We start from the raw sequence: 19,332 nt of genomic DNA, 5'->3' as shown, positions 1-19,332 counted from the left end.
TGCTTAGATGTAAATATTGAAATTCTAAAGAGATTTAAATAAATATTTATTTGGTTTAAACATAACAACAATCCAATTACAAAATATATCGTGAAAATATCATTTCAATGATTTAAACAAAACGTTGGAAAGGGGTCCTTCTTATGGTTATTATTAGTTTCTATAGTACCAATCGGCGGCATAGGCATACGGCAAAGAGTAAGGCAGAGTTAATGCAGAGCTGACAGCTGGCGCATAATCTTGGTAGCTCAGTGAGGATCCGTAAGCGTATCTGTAATCTGATACTGTAGCGTATGGTACAGCTAAAGATGCAACAGATGGCAGTGGGGCTAATGGTGACACTGGTCCCACACCTACCACGGGAGCGGCTCCTGGAGCTACAAGGGCTGCAGATGTCAACGGTGACGATAGATAGCCATTGCTTATAATCACGGCTGGGTCCGCAAATACTGCTGCTATTAATCCTGTTACGATTACCTAGAAAACATTTATTTTTGTTATAAATAAGTTACTGTGCTTGGTAATGGGTTACTGCTTTTAGATGTGTTTCGACATTAAGTATTAGTAAAAATGTAAACAATTAATAGTATTAACTACTAGTGGCACGCTAAAATCTATTAAAATTCACATCATCGATTCTGATAAGTTTTTTTTATATGAACAAGCTATTTTGCTTTTCCTGATTTAAAGGTATTCTTTAAATTAATATAAAATAACTAAAAGATATGTAATGTAAACTTAGTATGTAAACAAAATTTCATAACAAGACGAACGAAATTAATAAATTTATTCTAATTAACAATTAAAATTGAGTTCATTGATCTGATTAGTGACAAAGATGCCCTAAGTATTCATGGTAATAACAGCTGTTCTGAATTTTAAAAGTTATTAGTTAATTGGGAAAAATCTTACCAGTGTAGAAATCATTGTGAAATTGAAACTTGTCTTCACCGTCTGCTCCGACGGTCAACTGATGGTCACTAATACATTCTAGCTTATATATTTTGGACAGACTTAATGGGAACAAAGTGATGAATAGACATGTGTATGTGGATTTGTGAATTCTTTTACCAAGGCCTTCGTGAATGGTTTTCCCGTAAACAAAAGAATGTATAATATGATATGGCAAATATGGTTGAACTAAAGTATCCGAAATCATCTTTTCTTTGACTGCCTTGAAGTGACGTAAATGCTTAAGAATTAGAGTTAAATTACAATGGCCGACAGACTGACAGACCATATAATTAGTTCAGTAATTCATCAACCATTTCATATTTTAATTTTTAAAGTTTTCACTCGACATTGGAAAGGTTATGACTGAAGGTTCATATTGTTTATATTTCTTGAAATGTGCGCTGTGACATATTTTTATTAAGAGACTGAATTCGCCATGTTGATGTTATTGTTGCTACGGTATATACAGAAACAAAATTATCTCATTTTTCAATGTGATCCAGTCGCCACTGAGTCAGAGAAGTTATTGGTAGATATTTTTATATATGAATGAATACCAACCAAGTATATTTTGTATACTGTATAATGATGTTTTTTCGCAAATTACACAATTTACTTGTCCAGATTTGGGGACTTCGAAATTGGGTTGTCTGGTAAAAATCGGGAGATCTTGGAATTGTACCTCCAACTGTTAAGTAATCTTAGTTCGTGACTCGAATTGTAGGTTGAAGCTGTCTATTCTGTATTCGATCTCTTTCAGATTATTTCGATTTTATTAAATCGGACTTTGTAAGTGATTGCATTAGCATTAATGGTGTTAAAAGAACGTCAATTGTTACTTTTTTTTCGATTTCTAATAATTATTATTAATCTAATGTTAAAGTTAGCCATTAGTAATCTACTCATAATTATTTTCGTTTGTGATTCAGTTCCTAACTTGGGCAACGGCCTGAGTGAGAACACAGAGGTTGATGATGATGAAGATTATGATGATTCAGTTAGGTGGTAACATATGGTAAATAAAAAAATATATATCTGGCATAATTTATTAGCCTATATGCAATATGCTCATTAATTAAATAAATCCATCAAGCCGTGTATCATGTCCGGGTTCTTCAAACGTAGTACGTGTAGGGGGAGGCATATGTGTAAGCGGAGTAAGCGACGGGGGAGTAGGCGCTGTACGCGGGGTAGGCGAGGGGCGCGGTGTAGGCAGCGGCTACCGGCGCGGTGTAGGCAGCGGCTACAGGCGCGGTGTACACTAGCGGCTTGGCGGCGGCGAACGCCAGGAGAGCGAGGAAGACCAACTGTAACATGAAATGTTTGTTGTACAGCTCTATTGATTGAAAAAATCCTTCGATAGAAACGAGTTTTACAAATCGATGACGAAATAATATAATTAAACACACATAAATGTTTACCCATAACTGACATAATGTTTTTGTGACATAACAATCATCAAAATTAAAGTAATGTAATAATAAACAAAAAGAACTGGATATATTATGTGTATCCCTACACTGTTCTGTATAAAAAAAATATAATTAAATTAAAACTGCAATGCATGAACGAATAAGATACGTTACATGTTATTTACATAAGCACTAGTACACTATTAGTATTGCACAATAGTATTAAAGAACTATGTTTTGAACTTTGAATTAAAAATTGATATAAAAGCACTTACGTATTTGAACATTTTGATGGTTTGTTACAACTGTTCACAGAACACTGATTGTTGTGGAGTCTCCTGCTAGTATATAAAGGACAGTGGTGACACCCGATTCTTGGCTCCACTTCGGCACTTTGCAAGGACAACCGATCAGGACTCGTACGCGACTTGAATAAACTTAGATTTCACATCATTGTTTTCTTATACAGGGTGTTTATTTCTTTTTTAATTGACCTATATGTAAAAATTTTGTAGATATTAATTCAATTTTTACTTGATACCAACTTCAAAATAATTAAAAAAACAAGTGTACACTTAGGTACGTAATTGCAATTTAATTAAAGCGTTCATTGCTTAAAAAAGTTAACTTCAAATATAATTAAAATAATTATGATTTGTTATAGTTATCTCTAGAAGCAAACAACAATAATTTCAGAGGCTTGCTTCATTTCTTTTGCATTGCATTTATGCAAAATATACAAAATAAATGAAACAAAGTATCTATTAGGGAAACCCTTAATAATATCAGCTGAAGAAATTGTGATGTCACTGCATAAGCTCTTTCAACCTAATGAACATTGAACACCCTGTTTGTTTACGATTCTTCTAATCGTAACAAACGAATCTGACGAAGCGTAGAACATTCGAGGCGTACGGAGTCGCATTCAAATTAATGTACATCCTTAAAGTGACGGATATTAGGACACGAAAGATCCTTGAACTTGACATTCAAGGTTCAACGAATATTTATACGGTGTAAACAAATATACCGTAAGTATGTCTGATTTGGTTATTCAACCAAGTAACGACATTTTTATAAGGAAAAGTTGAACTGAGGTTAAGTTATAAACGAGGAATATATAGAAAGCAAAATTAATCTATACATATAAGTAATAAATCTGTGGAAGGGTCAATTCTGTACATTGAAAATATTGAAAAAATAAATAGCAGGGGGTGTTACTGGATCGATACCAAACCCAAATATGTGATTAAAAAAATTTTTGTCTGTCTGTCTGTTTGTATGTGAAGACATCACGTGAAAACTAACCGTTCGATTTCGATTTTGGTATAATTATACCTTATTATCCTGGGCGTAAAATAGGATACTTTTTATCTTAAAAAAATCCGTAGAAAAAAATTAATCTTAATTTTTCAGTTTTATCCATAGACGTTGTTTTGTAGAACCGCGAACACACGTTGCGTATTATTATAGGCCTAGCCGTATTTGGGTCCAATAGATATAAGATGTCATTGTCAGAGTTACTCAAAATGGAGAAATAAACCATCCGCGCGAAGACCGACATCCGCGCGGACGCTAGTTTCAAATACAATTTCAAACTAATCTAATCTAACTAAGTAGATACTATAGGATTTCAATTAAAACTATTAAATTAAAACTCTTAAAGTAAAAGAATATTGCAATTCTCCTTAAAGTATTCAATTTTTAGTGGAGTATTCATAATTTGAAAAATGAAAAATAAAAATAAAATACATACATGATTATTAATGATTTTATCTAACGTCCTATAAGCAAAAATTTCTTAGGCTTTCTTAAATTAATTTAATTAAAATATTTGCATTCTAAAATAATTTAAAATTGAGATGATATTTTTAGTTTAAATCATGTTTCAGTGAGTTTAGTGAGTTTCGGTTATTTATAGACGTTCAGGAAATGGAACAATATTGAACAATTTCACACATAACTCGGTCATATCGCAAGTTCACTTCAAAGGCTCTGCCGTTGTCTCGTGACCTTTACCTGTCAATATACGTGTAAATGTCGTGTTAAATATATGCTTAAATAAGTTTTCAGGCCATTGCTTGTGGGCAGGGAGCGCGTCAGCGACACATCTTCGTCCAAACGGATTCCATAAACAATATGTTGTATGATGTCACCTATGGCTCAGCACCCTATTGTTATTATTGGTTTTAAATAGAACTTAAAATTCATTACGTATTAAAAGTTTATTGATTTAAATGTTGGGACATATGAGTCAGAACATATCGATATGGACAGAGGTTTTTAAGAAGTAAATGAATGCACTTGGAACCGCTTTTACTTTATCACTACATAGTATAAAACAAAGTCGCTTTCTCTGTCCCTATGTTTAAATCTTTTAAACTACGCAAAGGATTTTAATGCGGTTTTTTTTAATAGATAGAGTGATTCAAGAGGATGGTTTTAGTATGTAGTTTGTTAGGTTTTGGACAAAGCGGGAGAAGCCGCGGGCGGTAAGCTAGTATTTACTAAACTTTTATTTCTGTTTGTGTTCATTACATAGTATTAAGACAAAGTCGTTTGCTCTGTCTCTATACCCCTATGTATGCTTAAATCTTTAAAACTACGCAATGGATTTTGATGCGGTTTCTTATATAGATAGAGTGATTCTCGAGGAATGTTTAGTAGGTATATATTTTTTTAGATTTTAGATAAAGCGGGCGAATCCGCGTGCGCAAAGCTAGTAAAAACATAAAACGAGTTTGTTAGCAAATTCGTTAATTCATTTAATTTTTTAAGAGTAGAGAGATTATAACTGTCTTATATTAATCTGATAACTTGAAAGCTATAGAAATAGATTCCAAATGAATAGGATAAAAACATCTATTTTGTTTAGCCATTTATATAATTATCCATTTTTATATCGAGATTCTCATATTATCGACTCATCAAGGTGATAAGAAGTAATAGAATCATCCTACTTGGTTCTATTACTATTACTCTTCCACTAGCCATTTACATACTTCATTATCTTCTTATATATAAAAATGAATCGCAAAATGTGTTGGTAAGCGCATAACTCGAGAACGGCTAAACCGATTTCGATAATTCTTTTTTTATTATATTCCTTGAAGTACGAGGATGGATCTTATGTAGAGAAAACGTAAACATGTACCACGGGCGAAGCCGGGGCGGACCGCTAGTTATTTATATATTATGAAAACATTTAAATAAGTGAACAAGAAACAACTCTACACTAGACGACCAAAACATATACTTGAAAGCAAGCTTTGAAGTGGGCCTTTTATATCTTTAATAATAAATATCAACATTAATAATAACATCGTATTTGTTTATATTTGAAGCAAGAAACCTAAATGATTTATTAATTTCCAATGAGACATTATTCTCACAATATTCTATGTTAATTTTATAATAATAGAACCGGAATAGAAAAAAGAAACAACATTAATTTAAGATAGCACAACCATATTTTATTCGTATCTAATCAGTCCTTCGTTTCGTAATTTACTTCAGGAAAACTGGTGCTCTGTAAGCGGCGGAGATAATGGGGGCAGAGTAGGCAGCGGCGACTGGGGCAGTATACGCGGCAGCAATAGGGGCAGAATAGGCTACAGGTGCGGTGTATGCAGCGTAACGAGCGGCATAGGTAGCGGCAACGGGAGCGGTATATGCAGCGGCAACAGGTGCCGTGTAGGCAGCGGCAACGGGAGCGGTGTAGGCAGCAGCAACGGGAGCGGTGTAGGCAACCGCTGGGGCAACAACGGGTGCTGGGTAAGCCACGGAATGAATGCCGGGCTTAGCAGCCACGACCGAGAGAAGAGCAGCGAAGATTACCTGAAAAGAAGACTAATTCTTAGTTGTTTCTATGTCTAAAGGCCTGAGGTGTATTACATTAGACGTAGACTAAATGATTATACTATAAGTTCCAACTTATTTAAATCTAAAGATTTTGATTAATCTTGTGATTCACTAAGAAAATTTATAATCAACTAGCTTACCGCGCTTTCTCTAAAACAATTTGAGATTTAAACTATCCTATCTCTCAAGTTGGATCGAAAAGCACATGGTGTGCGAATTTTATCATAATCGGTTAAGTGGTTTAGGAGTCCATTGAGGACAAACATTGTGACACGAGATTTATATATATTAAGATTTTTTTTAACTACTTACTTGCTTGAACATCTTGTTTTTTGTTAGATCTTGATGGCTAGTATCAAGAGAATGCTGCTGATTGCAAGTACGTTAACAGTTTAAATAGCAAGATCGAGGAATAAAATTATTCTCAACGTGGTCTTGTTTGGTGGTTTGCTAACAGCAGAGAGCGACAGTACTGCTACACATTCAAGACAAGCATCTTGGACGGGCTTATGCAAAAGTGAGACAGTGGAAAATATTAACTTGAGCTTATCATGCGTTATAACTTTAAATTGAACAAACATTTAAAAGAAAAAGTGTGTTAAAATTATCCTTCAAAAACATGTTTCATTTATTTGTTTTTCTTCTAACATTTATTGAATGACTAAGTTAAAATAACATTTGTATAAAATAACAGTAACACTGTAATGTTTAAGAACTATATTAAAGTCACAGATAATAATATAATACTATACATACTAGTTATTACATTGTAATTACTAGTATTGAATTATATTATATTTTACATTGTAACGTATAATTTGTTATAATATTTATGATGTGATATTATGTTACGATATCGTTGTAAAATGTGAGTTATTAATACAATTACAATTGTAATTTTTGACTTAATTGCCCACTTCATTTTTTTTTGTTCATATAAACTTCAAATTTACACTCTCGCATACACCATCCATCTCAGCATGCAAGGCTCACTCTACGCATTGCGTCAGGGGTCACTCCGTGCGTGTCTGGGTTACAACTTACGTTACGGTTGCACAGTGGAGGTCAATGTGCCGATTTAATGTGGATCTAGGCGTTACTCATTGTTCTTGATGTTTGTGATGATATGATACAGGTTGGCATTGTTATGAATAGTTTAAGTAAATAGAATAAGAGATTTATGTACATTTCTATATTTCGATATTAAATTAAGTGACCGATTTTGATGTTTATTTTTTAGTGCTTGTGTGAGTTTACATATATGTATATCGAATATCATATAATTTTTAATAAATTGATTTTGCTTAAATACTGTTACTCATATTGTAAATAAATATTCTACGAATTAGTTAAAGGTCTGAGTAAAAAGGATATAAGCTGGAAGATTTCAAAATAAATTAAAACGATTTATTAACATTTAACACGCTTTTTGATGAAGCTTTTATCATTTTTAGGGGAATTTCAAAACAATGTTTGTTATAACTTTTCCTAAATACATCGCGACCTATTAATCAGAGGTCATAGAGGTCATCACAAAAATTGTTTGTCGTGAAATAATCTACAAAAATGCCTCTGGCATTCTTTTATAAAAATAACTGTTTTTCAGTAGATCTTTCGGAGACGATTCACTAGGAATTTTTCCACAGATAAAACCTAAAATGACTGCACTATAATATAATAATTAATGTTTTTATATGCCTCCTTACATATAACTACATTATAAATGATCTTGTAGAGTTTGTGATTGACCCTTTGTCAACAGATTACATATTCAAAGAGTTCTCTCCCTCGAAGGCCGGTCTCACAAACGCACACGAACCTTCAATTTGTATACTATAAAGAGCCACTTGTTGAATCAACGACATTATTCGATTATCAGACGTCGATAACACACTATCAAAATGTTTAAACTAGTGAGTATTTCTCGTAACAAGAAGAAATATAAAATTAAAACATAATAAAACATAGTGATTTAAAACATACCTATATAAATTTAACGTATTTGTTAATCTAATGTTAATTTAAATAAAACAATACTTACCTTTATTAGACGTCGTATAATGTAATTTTTCAATTATTGTTATGTTTCGTCGAATTATTCTTAAAGATAAATTATTAAATTACAGTTCCTGTTCGCTTGCTTCCTGGCCGTCGCTGCCGCCAAGCCTGCCATCGTGCCCGTGGCATACACAGCAGCGTACACTGCTCCCGTGGCAGCCGCGTACACGGCTCCCGTTGCAGCGGCGTACACCGCTCCCGTTGCGTACTCAGCGTACACCGCACCTGTAGCCTACTCCGCCTACAGCTACGCTTCCCCATACGCTTACTACCTTCGTTGAAAATCTTAACAAAATATGAACTCGAAATCCGACATTCAGCAAATATGTTATTAAATGAGTGAACTGTTTATATTCTTGTTTGATTTATTACGCTATTGATATATGGTAAAACAATATTATTCAGAAACTGTGACTTGTAATTGTAACAATGCTATTTGATGCAATTCCTCACGAATGGTCAGATTAATTGTGATTTAAATTTAATTGTATACTAGCCGCGCCCCGCGGTTTCAAACGCCTGGCTTCACTCCTGTTGGTTAGGCCTATGGCCTTAGCGTGATGATATTTTAGCCTATAGCCTTCCTCGGTCTTGGGATATCTAACACTGAAATATTTTTCAAATAGGACCAGTAATTCCTGAGATTAGCGCCTTCATACAAACAAACAAACTCTTCAGCTTTATAGTATTAATTGGCAGGATAACGCAAAAAATAGATACAGTCGTATTTTCTGCAAATATTCAGTATTTGCAAGGGAATCCAATCCTACAGGATACTTGCTTACGTACACTACACAGAACACAGAATCTTAAAATTTTGACATGAAGCAACGTTTTATAACTGAGCCATTAAAATTAAAACATAATAAACACATGTTTAAATGGAACCCTTAGTGATAGCGATAGTTCAACTCAAACTTTATTGTTCTTTTTTAATGCTCCGTAGGGTCTGTAATCCCGAAAGAAATGTATTTTGTCGTCAAAAATCAAAGTGACTTTTAGATTTTATTTTTGAGACAAAAAAACTATATCAGTCAAGCTGTTTCGTGCGGCAATTACTTCTTAAGACTATTTGCTCTGTGTAGACGCGTATATTCAATGTACATATTAAGTATTGTCACAGCAAAGAACGTACCTATGCTATTATATAGAAATTGAAAAACAAGCAAGAAATTACTTAATCCTTTTCCCTTTTGTATAAGATTAGCTTTTAAATTTTTCTGCATTTTAAATCATATCTACGCCTCTAATAAATAATAGAAGTAACAGAGGAATGATGATATGTGAACAATAATAACAATTTAGAAATTAAAGATTTTAACGGATTTATTCATTACTAGCTTCCGCCCGCGACTCCGTCCGCGCGGATGTCGGTCTTTGCGTGGATGGTTTATTTTTCCATTTTGAGTAACTCGGACAATCACATTTTATAAATATCTATTGGACCCAAATACGGCTAGGTCTATAATAATACGCAACGTGTGTTCGCGGTACCTACTACAGAACAACGTCTATGGATAACTGAAAAATTGAGATTAATTTTTTTTCTACGTATTTTTTCAGGATAAAAAGTATCCTATTTTACGCCCAGGATAATAAGGTATAATTATACCAAGTTTCATCGAAATCGAACCGGTAGTTTTCACGTGATGTCTTCACATACAGACAGACAGACAGACAGACAGACAGACAGACAGAAATTTTTTTAATCACATATTTGGGTTTGGTATCGATCCAGTAACACCCCCTGCTAGTTATTTTTTCAATATTTTCAATGTACAGAATTGACCCTTCTACAGATTTATTATATGTATAGATTTTACTATCCCGATGTTTCGCACACTTTGCATAATAATAATCTCATAAATGTGGAGGTATCGTATATACGATGTGTATATACGAAACGAAGACAAATAATTATACAATACGGTTATGATTATATTATGTAGGTATGTATCTTAAATATAATTTTGATGGAAAAGTGTAGGTACTCAATCAATGTTAAAATCTAATTTCGGATCAGTAAAAATACTGTAAATCTGGTTTCAGCATCTTCTTCTATAAAAATTCGTGAAAACGTAGGAGATAGTGATTGATATTTATTTTTTTGAGTAGGGAAAATTAGGTAAATTATTAATTTGTAGTTTTTAGCATAAGTAGCATAGGATTTTAAGGCAGTAATAAAAAAAATTAAGTCAAAATTTAGGTATTAGCTATTTTCATCTTAATATAATATATCAATTAGAATTAAAACAAAGAAAGTATTACCTAACAACCCTGATCGTATTTATTCCCCTAAAAAATCAATCTTCAACGTATCAAGTAACGAACGTACTAAACTTTGGGTTTGTACATACAAATCCGATGTAAAATCAAGATTATTATTTATATTTTAGTACCTACTTAATGGATAAGGGATAATGTGAAAATTTTATTAGAATAATACCAATAAAATTAATGTTCAACCATTTTTATTGATCCGTTTAGGAATTTCAATCCAATCGTGCAGGCACTGAGTCAACAAATTTTCAACGAAGGTAGTATGCGGCGTACGGGGAAGCATAGCTGTAGGCGGAGTAGGCTACAGGTGCGGTGTACGCTGAGTACGCAACGGGAGCGGTGTACGCCGCTGCGACGGGAGCCGTGTACGCGGCTGCCACGGGAGCAGTGTACGCTGCTGTGTATGCCACAGGCACGATGGCGGGCTTGGCGGCGGCGACGGCCAGGAAGCAAGCGAATAAGAACTGAAAATTTGGTACTTTTAACACAACGAGCACTTATCTACACATAGATACCATGTGAATAACTTATTTAGTGTTATAATCACAAAAATCACAAATCATATCATCTGGATATTAAAACAGAAACGAATTATTATACGAAGTGTTTTGAACATTCTTACGTTTATAAACTTGAAAGAAAATATAGCTACTACTCTAATTTTTTCGCATTTCTTTTAGTAAATACATACCAGTTTGAACATATTGATTGTGTTATCAGGTGGCTGCTGCAACTGAATGATGTTGAATAGTTCTCCGAATCAAAATTTATACTAAACAAGAAGGCCAGAAGGCGCAATAAGTTCCGACGATCGTGTACTGTGAATTTAGATTAGATATATTCGAGAAGGTAAAAGGAAAAGTTCTCAAGTAAAATGTTTGTCAGTAATAAAACTTATATGAGTAGAATCAGGATAATTTATGAAGTTGCTATTTTTAGATTAAAGCCGAGTTAAAATTTATAATATTTTGTTTATGTTTCTATTTTGTACTATACGTATGTCTATACGTCTTGTTTATTAAAATATAAATATGAAAAGTAAAGCTGTTTAAAATGATACATAATTTATAATTTTTAGTAAATAATGCTAGAATCTTTAATAATTTATTCTATACAGTCTACAAATGTTTTCAAGTTTATTCGGAATCCTTTGAATAACAGGTACTACAAGTCACACGTTGAAATTGTCACGTGATATGGAGTCTCGTGACCAATGTAATTAATTTCACAATTGTACACATGAGTCCCAAAGGTCATGAGCTTGGCTGTAGCCGCCTTTACGGAAAGCGTGTGCCGACTAATTATAGCCATTTTTCATTCATCGAATAGATTCCGTAGAACATGCTTCATTAAATATTCAAATACCTACAAATCTTAATTAATAGTTTCGTGATGATTTTGTGAATTATTATGATTATTTTTCCGACCCAAATATCGACCAATAGAATTGCACCATTCGACGTCACGTGGTACAACCTACATGGTATTACTGATAATTTTTTGAAAATTTTCTCTGGTCGTTGACGTCAAACTGACAGGTTTAATTCAATTGTGAAATTATTGGCCGACATTTGGGACGGAAAAATAATCTCCCGAATACCACACGAGCTTCAAAATTATCTGGCATTTCCCTCAAGGTTAGTAAAATAAATAAAGTAAATAAAACAAATAAAGTCGTCAAGTTTTTCAGGAAAAATCACTCGCGCTTCGCGCTCGTGATTTTTTAGCCTTGACTAAAAACTTGACTCCTTCATTTGTTTGCAACGAACCTATCGGAAAATACCCGATAATTTTGAAGCTCTTGTGGTATATAAGTGAATATAAGGAAGTTTTGTGGCGGATATTTTTCAGAGAGATGGTTGGGTTTGGGTATAAATAGGGAGATTCTTTTCTTGCCACTTTTAAAGCAGACAGGATAGAAATTACTATATATGTGTATTAAACCAATATACTTAGACGTAATTAAAAAATTGCATTTAAACAAACAATACATTCTCTATGTTTTATTTCGATTGAGAATTTTTTAAAGTAAATACTTTTAGCTTTAATGAAATTTGTAAAATACTTTTAGCTTTAAATATAAATATATTTAAATATACTTATTTTTATATTGACACTAGCTTTCCGCCCGCGGCTTCGCCCACTTGGCCGACTTTACGAATTATATAATACTAGCTGCTCCGCGCGGTTGATGGCGTAGCGTGATGATATATACCCTATAGCCTTCCTCAATAAATAAGCTATCAAACACCGAAAGAATTTTTCAAATCGGTCCAGTAGTTCCCGAGATTAGTGCGTTCGAACAAACAAACAAAATCTTCAGCTTTAGTTTATTAGTATAGATTATAATTCTGCAATCCTAATCCAAAATGATGCTTACCTTTGTTGACAGAATTACCTGTATCTATTTTATTTTGCTATCCATTTAATGTTCCGAATATCCTTATGACGGAATAAATTGACACACAAAGAAACGTTGAGTTGCTGAATAACATGTTATTTATAAATATTGTCGAATCAGCAATATACCTACATATTCAAATACTTAAGTAAATGAAAGAGTTGTTAAATTGCTCTGAAATCAACTTATTCAATAGCGGTCGTTAACCTCGATGTTGTTATCATTAGAGATGAAGTTAAAATAGTCTAGTAAAGGTAGGCATAATTATATAAAACTTTCTAGAGAAGATACCAACTAATTACGTCGGTTCTCTTAAATGAAAATTGTTTCAGGATATCTTGCTCATTTCGGGTATGATTTTTGTTTCTTGACATAAGTAGAACATAAGAGAATGATATAGGCTACTTTTTGCGACAGTGAAACATATCATAACATCTTCACAAGTTCAAGATGAAACATGCATTATGTTTCATCTTTTCGTGTGATCTGTAGCAAAATCTATTCATACGACTTTCATTAGTACTTGAATTTATCCGACACAATGTGTGCGTTACGTGAGATTGTTTTTATTTGTAAATAGAATGAAACTGTTTATGCACATAGGTAGTGAATTTTTAAACCTAAAAAGGCTAATTAAGTACATTAGTTTATGTTTTTTAAAATATCCAAATATGAACGTAATTAGGTATTAAAAAAGCATAAATAACTAAGATAAGCTTAAAGTCTTATTTCATCTCATCTTAAATGATGTCTTAAGCAATACCCAAATATGAATAAAACAACACAACAATATAAATAAATCAATAAAAAACAAAACAGGCATAAGAGATAAATATTTATTTCGCTAGTGAGTCATTTCGTAAATCATCGGCGGAGGTAGTAAGAGTAGGGGGAAGCGTATGTGTAAGCGGAGTAAGCGGCGACGGGAGCGGTGTAAGCGGAGTACGCGGGGTAGGCGGAGTAGGCCACAGGCGCGGTGTAGGCGGCTGCTACGGGTGCGGTGTAGGCCGCGGCCACGGGAGCCGTGTAGTACACGCCGGGTTTGGCGGCAGCTACGGCGAGGAAGCAGGCGAACAGGAACTGTGGGGCAAAAAGAATTTCAATTTAGGATTTCCAATTAGTTTATAACTAAGCAAAGCTTTAATTTTAAGGGAATGAAATTTATATTAATTAATTTTCTATTTCGTAACGCTTATTAATTTTAATTGCATAGCAATAAATTGTGGGGGCAGTAATAAAGATAACCGAACAAAGTCAATTAATTTTTTTTATAAATTGATGCTATCCACAATGCAGAGCGTATTGTATTGTTTGATGTATGAAATAAATAAACAATACTTACAAGCTTGAACATTTTGTTGTGTTGGTTAAAGTTTGAGGATACAAAGAGAGCAATGGATGTCGTATGACTGATACTAGAAGCGCCGCGTGTAAACTTTTTATACTTTACCACGGTGAAGAAACGCCAAAGGCGACCTTGCTTACATGCTCGGAATATAAAGTGTTGTACTGATTTAATAAGCTATTTTTTTAAACCGATTATACATTTTAAAAATAGGGATAATTATTATAAATAGGGAAAACGTATTTTTATTTTAATTATTATTAACCGACTGTTTTTTTGATACCTACAATGAATTCATCAACTAATTAAAAGCTATCTATTAAATGTATATAACAAATAACTTGTACAACTACTTATCGTTAAAGGTATATAATGAATACAATGAATTATGAATCTTATCTTACCTTACTAACATTATAATTATAAATTTAATATTATTGAATTTATGGTCGAATTTGTTGTTAAAGTTTGTGGGGGATAAATAAAATAAATAACAAACAATGTTTATACAAACAAGTCGTTTGTCACTCCTTCACGCAAAAACCATGGAATGGATTTTGTTTATGCTTGGTATTGATGTGAACTGAGGGTTGGAATCCCGAGGAACTAACAAAAAAAATCTTTGTCGGTTAGGACACAGAAAGTTTGTTCACCTACTTGTGTATTAAGAAATTCGACCATAGACATATATGCATAATGCGTCTATTTCTATGGTCCATATGACACAGGTTTTCACTGCTGGCAGTGATGTAGCTTATGTCCCAAATTGACACATAGGTAAGCTTTAAAAAAGCGTGGAGTTAATGGGCGGCATGTACGTAGATTAGAAGTACTACATGATTTATGAAACAAAGAAAAAATTCAATGCAATTTAAGCAAAGTCTATCTTTGAATTTGATATGTTATAAGATCTCTTATAAAAAATGTTTTTATGCCTTTACGTGGATAACCTTGGACCTTTTCAAAGCGAGGGTAAACAGGCTTCTTCTAGGCAGACGTGCATCCAAGTAGACCACATCACCGCTTCCCATCAGGTGGGATCGTGGTCAAACGTCTGCCTATTCATTATAAAAAAAAATTACTTGTTAAATACATACTTATTGTTCTTCAAACAATAAATAAAATATAAAAATAGACGAACAATTTACTATAAAATTTCTTTTATGGTCTTACTTTTATTTTGAGAACTTTCTTAATACTTAAATAAAACATGGAAGCATTTAATAAACCATGGCAAGGTTGACTGGTTCTCGAACAAACATCTAAGATATTTCTCAAGAATTTTTATGCAAAATAGAAATTATATCGGCCATTTTTACATTTGTTTATCAAATAAGGGTTCCGGAAATTGGCAGGTTTTTGAAATATTTTTAAAATACTACTAAAGCAGCTGTTCTGTACTGATCATAAAATTGATTAAGGATTTAGCAATACTTATATTAAACTTGTACCTTATCCCAGAAGGGGTACAAAAAGGTGATCATTAAAAACATTAATTTCACAACGAGAAAATTTATTTACATTCTTCAACTCAAAATTATTAAATTCATCAGCATCTTATTTTTCACATACCTAAAAGATACCATGCTTAGGCAAATATAAGGCCTGCATACATCCTTGACCTTATAATTTTACTAGTAAGACTATAGCAAGGTTGTACGTGACAATAATGCTAAATGTTTACATACAGGATATTCGTGTACTTATCCGGGTGACCAACCAATTTACTTCGATAATTGTACCTATATAAATAGTCTATTCCCGTATCAATCATCACATACATTTAGAACAATTCGACATCTGTCAATACAAATTCTGTGTTTATCAAATTATCAACATGTTCAAATACGTAAGTAACTGTTTGTATCATTATGAAAATTTAACAATTGTACGCAATAATAAATAGCCCTAATGGATCTTCGCAATTTTCCGAATTTCCCTTTTATTAAATAAAACAGCGTGTCAGCGTTTAAATAAAAAATAAATGTCTACCGTTTCAGTGACCCCGGATTCTTTATCGTTAGATGATATTGCTACATTTTTGTTCAATTTGTTGTTTTCAAGCAGAAGCTTTTCACAGTGCTCATTTTTAAATTGATATAAATTATTGATAATTATTTGATATTTCCAGGTATTTTTCGCTGCTCTCTTCGCTTTCGCTGCTGCTAAGCCTTTGGTGGTGGAATACTCGGTAGATCCAGTAGCTTATAGCGCCCCTGTTGCCGTTGACTATACAGGAGCAGCATACTACACTTATCCAAGCTATGCAACAGCCTATGATTACTATTCTTACCCGTACAGCTATTACGTCCGTTGATTAAATGTGTGAATAACTTATTTAAATATATTTATTAAGTATATGGTTGTGTTTCTTTTTCTACTCTTTAGAACCATATATTGATATAGTATTGTCTTTCTCAACGAGTTTCTCATGTATTCAAGAAAGATAATACGGCAGTAGTTGATCTTATATGTAACAAAGAAATATTGAATAATACTTTTCAATTTACTTAAGTTCATTGTGTAATAAAGATAACACGATATTTATTTTTAATTTGAATGAATTTAATTAACATTAATAATTACGATAAAATAGTTTTTACATGAAAATAAAAAATGTAAAACGTTAATAGGCTCAGAACATAAAAAAGATAAATTGGCTTAAAGGTTTTATTTATACAAAGAAGCAAAAAAAATAAGGTCACTTCAACCTCTTCTTCCATAACCACGATGGGACGATCTTATTATAACTGGTCGACGGACTTGGGCTTGACGGCTTGCCATAATTGCAGGCATGCTGAGGAAACACATGATGAAGAACAGGTATAACTGAAAAGAAGGTTCTAGAATGAGATACATAATTGTAGGGAAATCGTTACTAAATATTAGAAACCTCCGAAAGTGTGTTTGCTTGTCCTTCTTTCAAATCGCAAAGGTGCGATTAAATGATTTGATTTCTGTGCCTGGAGTTAGTTAGGGGACTAGAGAACGACAAAGGATACTTTTTACCGCGACGTAGCATATCCTGTTCAAGGGAAATTCCTTCGACTACCCGAGTGAAGTCGCGGGCGGAAAGCTACTACTTTATAGACCTCATTTGACTCTAATCTCTTTAAGGTTTGATCAAACGTGTGCAAGCTATTGTTGTGGTTACAAAGGATGGCAGGAGTCGTTGGCCATCAACCGGGACTGTCATTTATTATATTTACACACACATTAATCTTTATTTGATAGCTATGAACGGGACTCCCGGTCTATTAATAGAATACAGGCAAGATGGATTATATGACTAACAGTTTTCCTTTACAAACACTAAGTAGATAATTCTTTTGTAACGCGATGGGTCATTATAATAAATATAACAATATAATAAATTTATAATAAATTCTCACTTGTGCTTATTTGTTATTGTAACCGGCCGGCCACACACTCGACGAGTGGTATGGGAAGTAACGAGGAAAGTAGGCAGAGACATAGTGTGGCCACGTTACTCGTCATGCCACTCGTCGTGCTCATCGTCCTGCTTTCTGCTCCCTGTTTTGTCGCAGCGAATAATTGCAACGCGATGAGTAGAGCGATGAGCAGCGCGAGGAGCATATAATAGTGTGGCCGCGGAAAAAAATTTATAACTTACAGTTTTGAACAGCATGGTGTATCAGCTTCTAATGATAGCTACGTTCGTCCTACAGGCTCTTAATATAGTCCAAGAATACTTATTATAATATTAAAACGATCAATTAAGAACTAACAGGCGTTACTTAATCAATTTATAATATTCAGTTCAAACAACCACAAGTGCGATTAATTATTATACTTCGTTTATATAATTTTCCATGAATCTTAATCACTAGTCCATTTTTAGAGGAATTAATAAAAATAAGTATATAAATTATTATTGATGTTAATTGTTACTAGGTTATTATTTATTTTCGTTCGACAATATTCAAATATAATCTTTACGTTTTTACCTACATGTTTACGTTTTTCTCACCAATATTAAAAAAAAGAACTAACGAAATCGGTTCAGCTGTTCTCCGCTTAGCAACAAATTTAGCATTTCATTTTTATATTATAGAGACGATTCTCACATATGTGTAAATAATTGGTTTTTGGGAACATTAATTATCTGCAAATAATTACCCGGCAACGTGGCTTCTAATTGATTTTCCAACCTCATTGTTATTAATGAAGATATTGGGAGCTTTCTGGCCAGACAACAATGTTGCCAAGGGACGTTTGTAAGCTTAGTCCTTAATTATATTAAGCTTGACTTTGTAACATGATACTCGTAATACACGACCCTTACATAATGTTCAAAGCTGTCATATTATTAATAAACTGATTCTAAACAAACGATAGTAGTTTTAAGTAAGGTATAAGTTTGTTTAATATTGCATTGTAGCGTTAATAATAATTAATTAAAATATTAGAGATATACTCTAATTGTTAATACTAGATATATCATTGTCGTTTCATTTACTATAATTAATTAACTATTTTATTTTATTTATTTGTTACACTTTTTTATGCTAGTTAATAATACAAATTACTTAAAACTAAAACTTATAGCTAAAGTAGTACAGAGGGCGGCCTTATCACTAAAGAGTGATCTCTTCCAGGTAATCCACTGTGTGAGGTAATAAAGGAGGAGGTAGGTCAGAAGTACACAACTACATCCATACTAATATCTATTATAAATGCGAAAGTAACTCTGTCTGTCTGTCTGTCTGTTACTCAATCACGCCTAAACTACTGAACCAATTTTCATGAAATTTGGTATGGATATATTTTGTTACCCGAGAAAGGACATAGGCTACTTTTTATCCCGGGAAAATGACGCAATCCCGGAAATCCCACGGGAACGGGAACTATGCGGGTTTTTCTTTGACTGCGCGGGCGAAGCCGCGGGCGGAAAGCAAGTAAATAATAAATACACTTTTACTAATATAATTTAATAATGTACTGTAATTTCAATTCAATTTCAATGATATTAAAATTATTTTCATAGGAAAACATAATAA

The 19,332-nt window shown here is 33.1% G+C and overlaps 4 protein-coding genes and 2 long non-coding RNA genes across 6 annotated transcripts; 2 read left to right on the top strand and 4 right to left on the bottom strand.

Annotated features, from left to right (window-relative positions):
- Nucleotides 1-29: 29 nt before the first annotated feature.
- On the bottom strand, nt 30-1,313 carry LOC123694283. Its single transcript, XM_045639674.1, has 2 exons — nt 913-1,313; nt 30-477 (listed from the first exon to the last, which is right to left on the bottom strand). Exons 1-2 carry the CDS (start codon nt 925-927, stop codon nt 154-156), a joined length of 339 nt encoding a protein of 112 aa, XP_045495630.1. The 5' UTR covers nt 928-1,313; the 3' UTR covers nt 30-153.
- A 673-nt stretch (nt 1,314-1,986) lies between these two features.
- Nucleotides 1,987-6,674, bottom strand: LOC123694559 (pupal cuticle protein C1B-like). The gene is made up of 4 exons (XM_045640024.1): nt 6,540-6,674; nt 5,878-6,203; nt 4,123-4,150; nt 1,987-2,261 (listed from the first exon to the last, which is right to left on the bottom strand). Exons 1-4 carry the CDS (start codon nt 6,549-6,551, stop codon nt 2,070-2,072), a joined length of 558 nt encoding a protein of 185 aa, XP_045495980.1. The 5' UTR covers nt 6,552-6,674; the 3' UTR covers nt 1,987-2,069.
- Nucleotides 6,675-8,010: 1,336 nt separating this feature from the next.
- LOC123694281 (pupal cuticle protein C1B-like) lies at nt 8,011-8,636 on the top strand. Its single transcript, XM_045639673.1, has 2 exons — nt 8,011-8,140; nt 8,354-8,636. Exons 1-2 carry the CDS (start codon nt 8,129-8,131, stop codon nt 8,564-8,566), a joined length of 225 nt encoding a protein of 74 aa, XP_045495629.1. The 5' UTR covers nt 8,011-8,128; the 3' UTR covers nt 8,567-8,636.
- A 2,103-nt stretch (nt 8,637-10,739) lies between these two features.
- On the bottom strand, nt 10,740-14,379 carry LOC123694558 (pupal cuticle protein C1B-like). The gene is made up of 3 exons (XM_045640023.1): nt 14,309-14,379; nt 13,834-14,046; nt 10,740-11,029 (listed from the first exon to the last, which is right to left on the bottom strand). The coding sequence occupies exons 1-3, from the start codon at nt 14,318-14,320 to the stop codon at nt 10,814-10,816; spliced, it is 441 nt and encodes a 146-aa protein (XP_045495979.1). The 5' UTR covers nt 14,321-14,379; the 3' UTR covers nt 10,740-10,813.
- Nucleotides 14,380-16,013: 1,634 nt separating this feature from the next.
- On the top strand, nt 16,014-16,671 carry LOC123694279. The gene is made up of 2 exons (XR_006751790.1): nt 16,014-16,160; nt 16,443-16,671. It is a non-coding gene; the product is annotated as an uncharacterized LOC123694279 (long non-coding RNA).
- Nucleotides 16,672-16,967: 296 nt separating this feature from the next.
- On the bottom strand, nt 16,968-18,008 carry LOC123694280. Its single transcript, XR_006751791.1, has 2 exons — nt 17,946-18,008; nt 16,968-17,140 (listed from the first exon to the last, which is right to left on the bottom strand). It is a non-coding gene; the product is annotated as an uncharacterized LOC123694280 (long non-coding RNA).
- Between the last annotated feature and the right edge of the window lie 1,324 nt (nt 18,009-19,332).

Source organism: Colias croceus, chromosome 9 (genome assembly GCF_905220415.1).
Source record: "Colias croceus chromosome 9, ilColCroc2.1".
NCBI lineage: Eukaryota > Metazoa > Arthropoda > Insecta > Lepidoptera > Pieridae > Colias > Colias croceus.
This window is presented reverse-complemented; position numbering and strand designations above follow the sequence as displayed.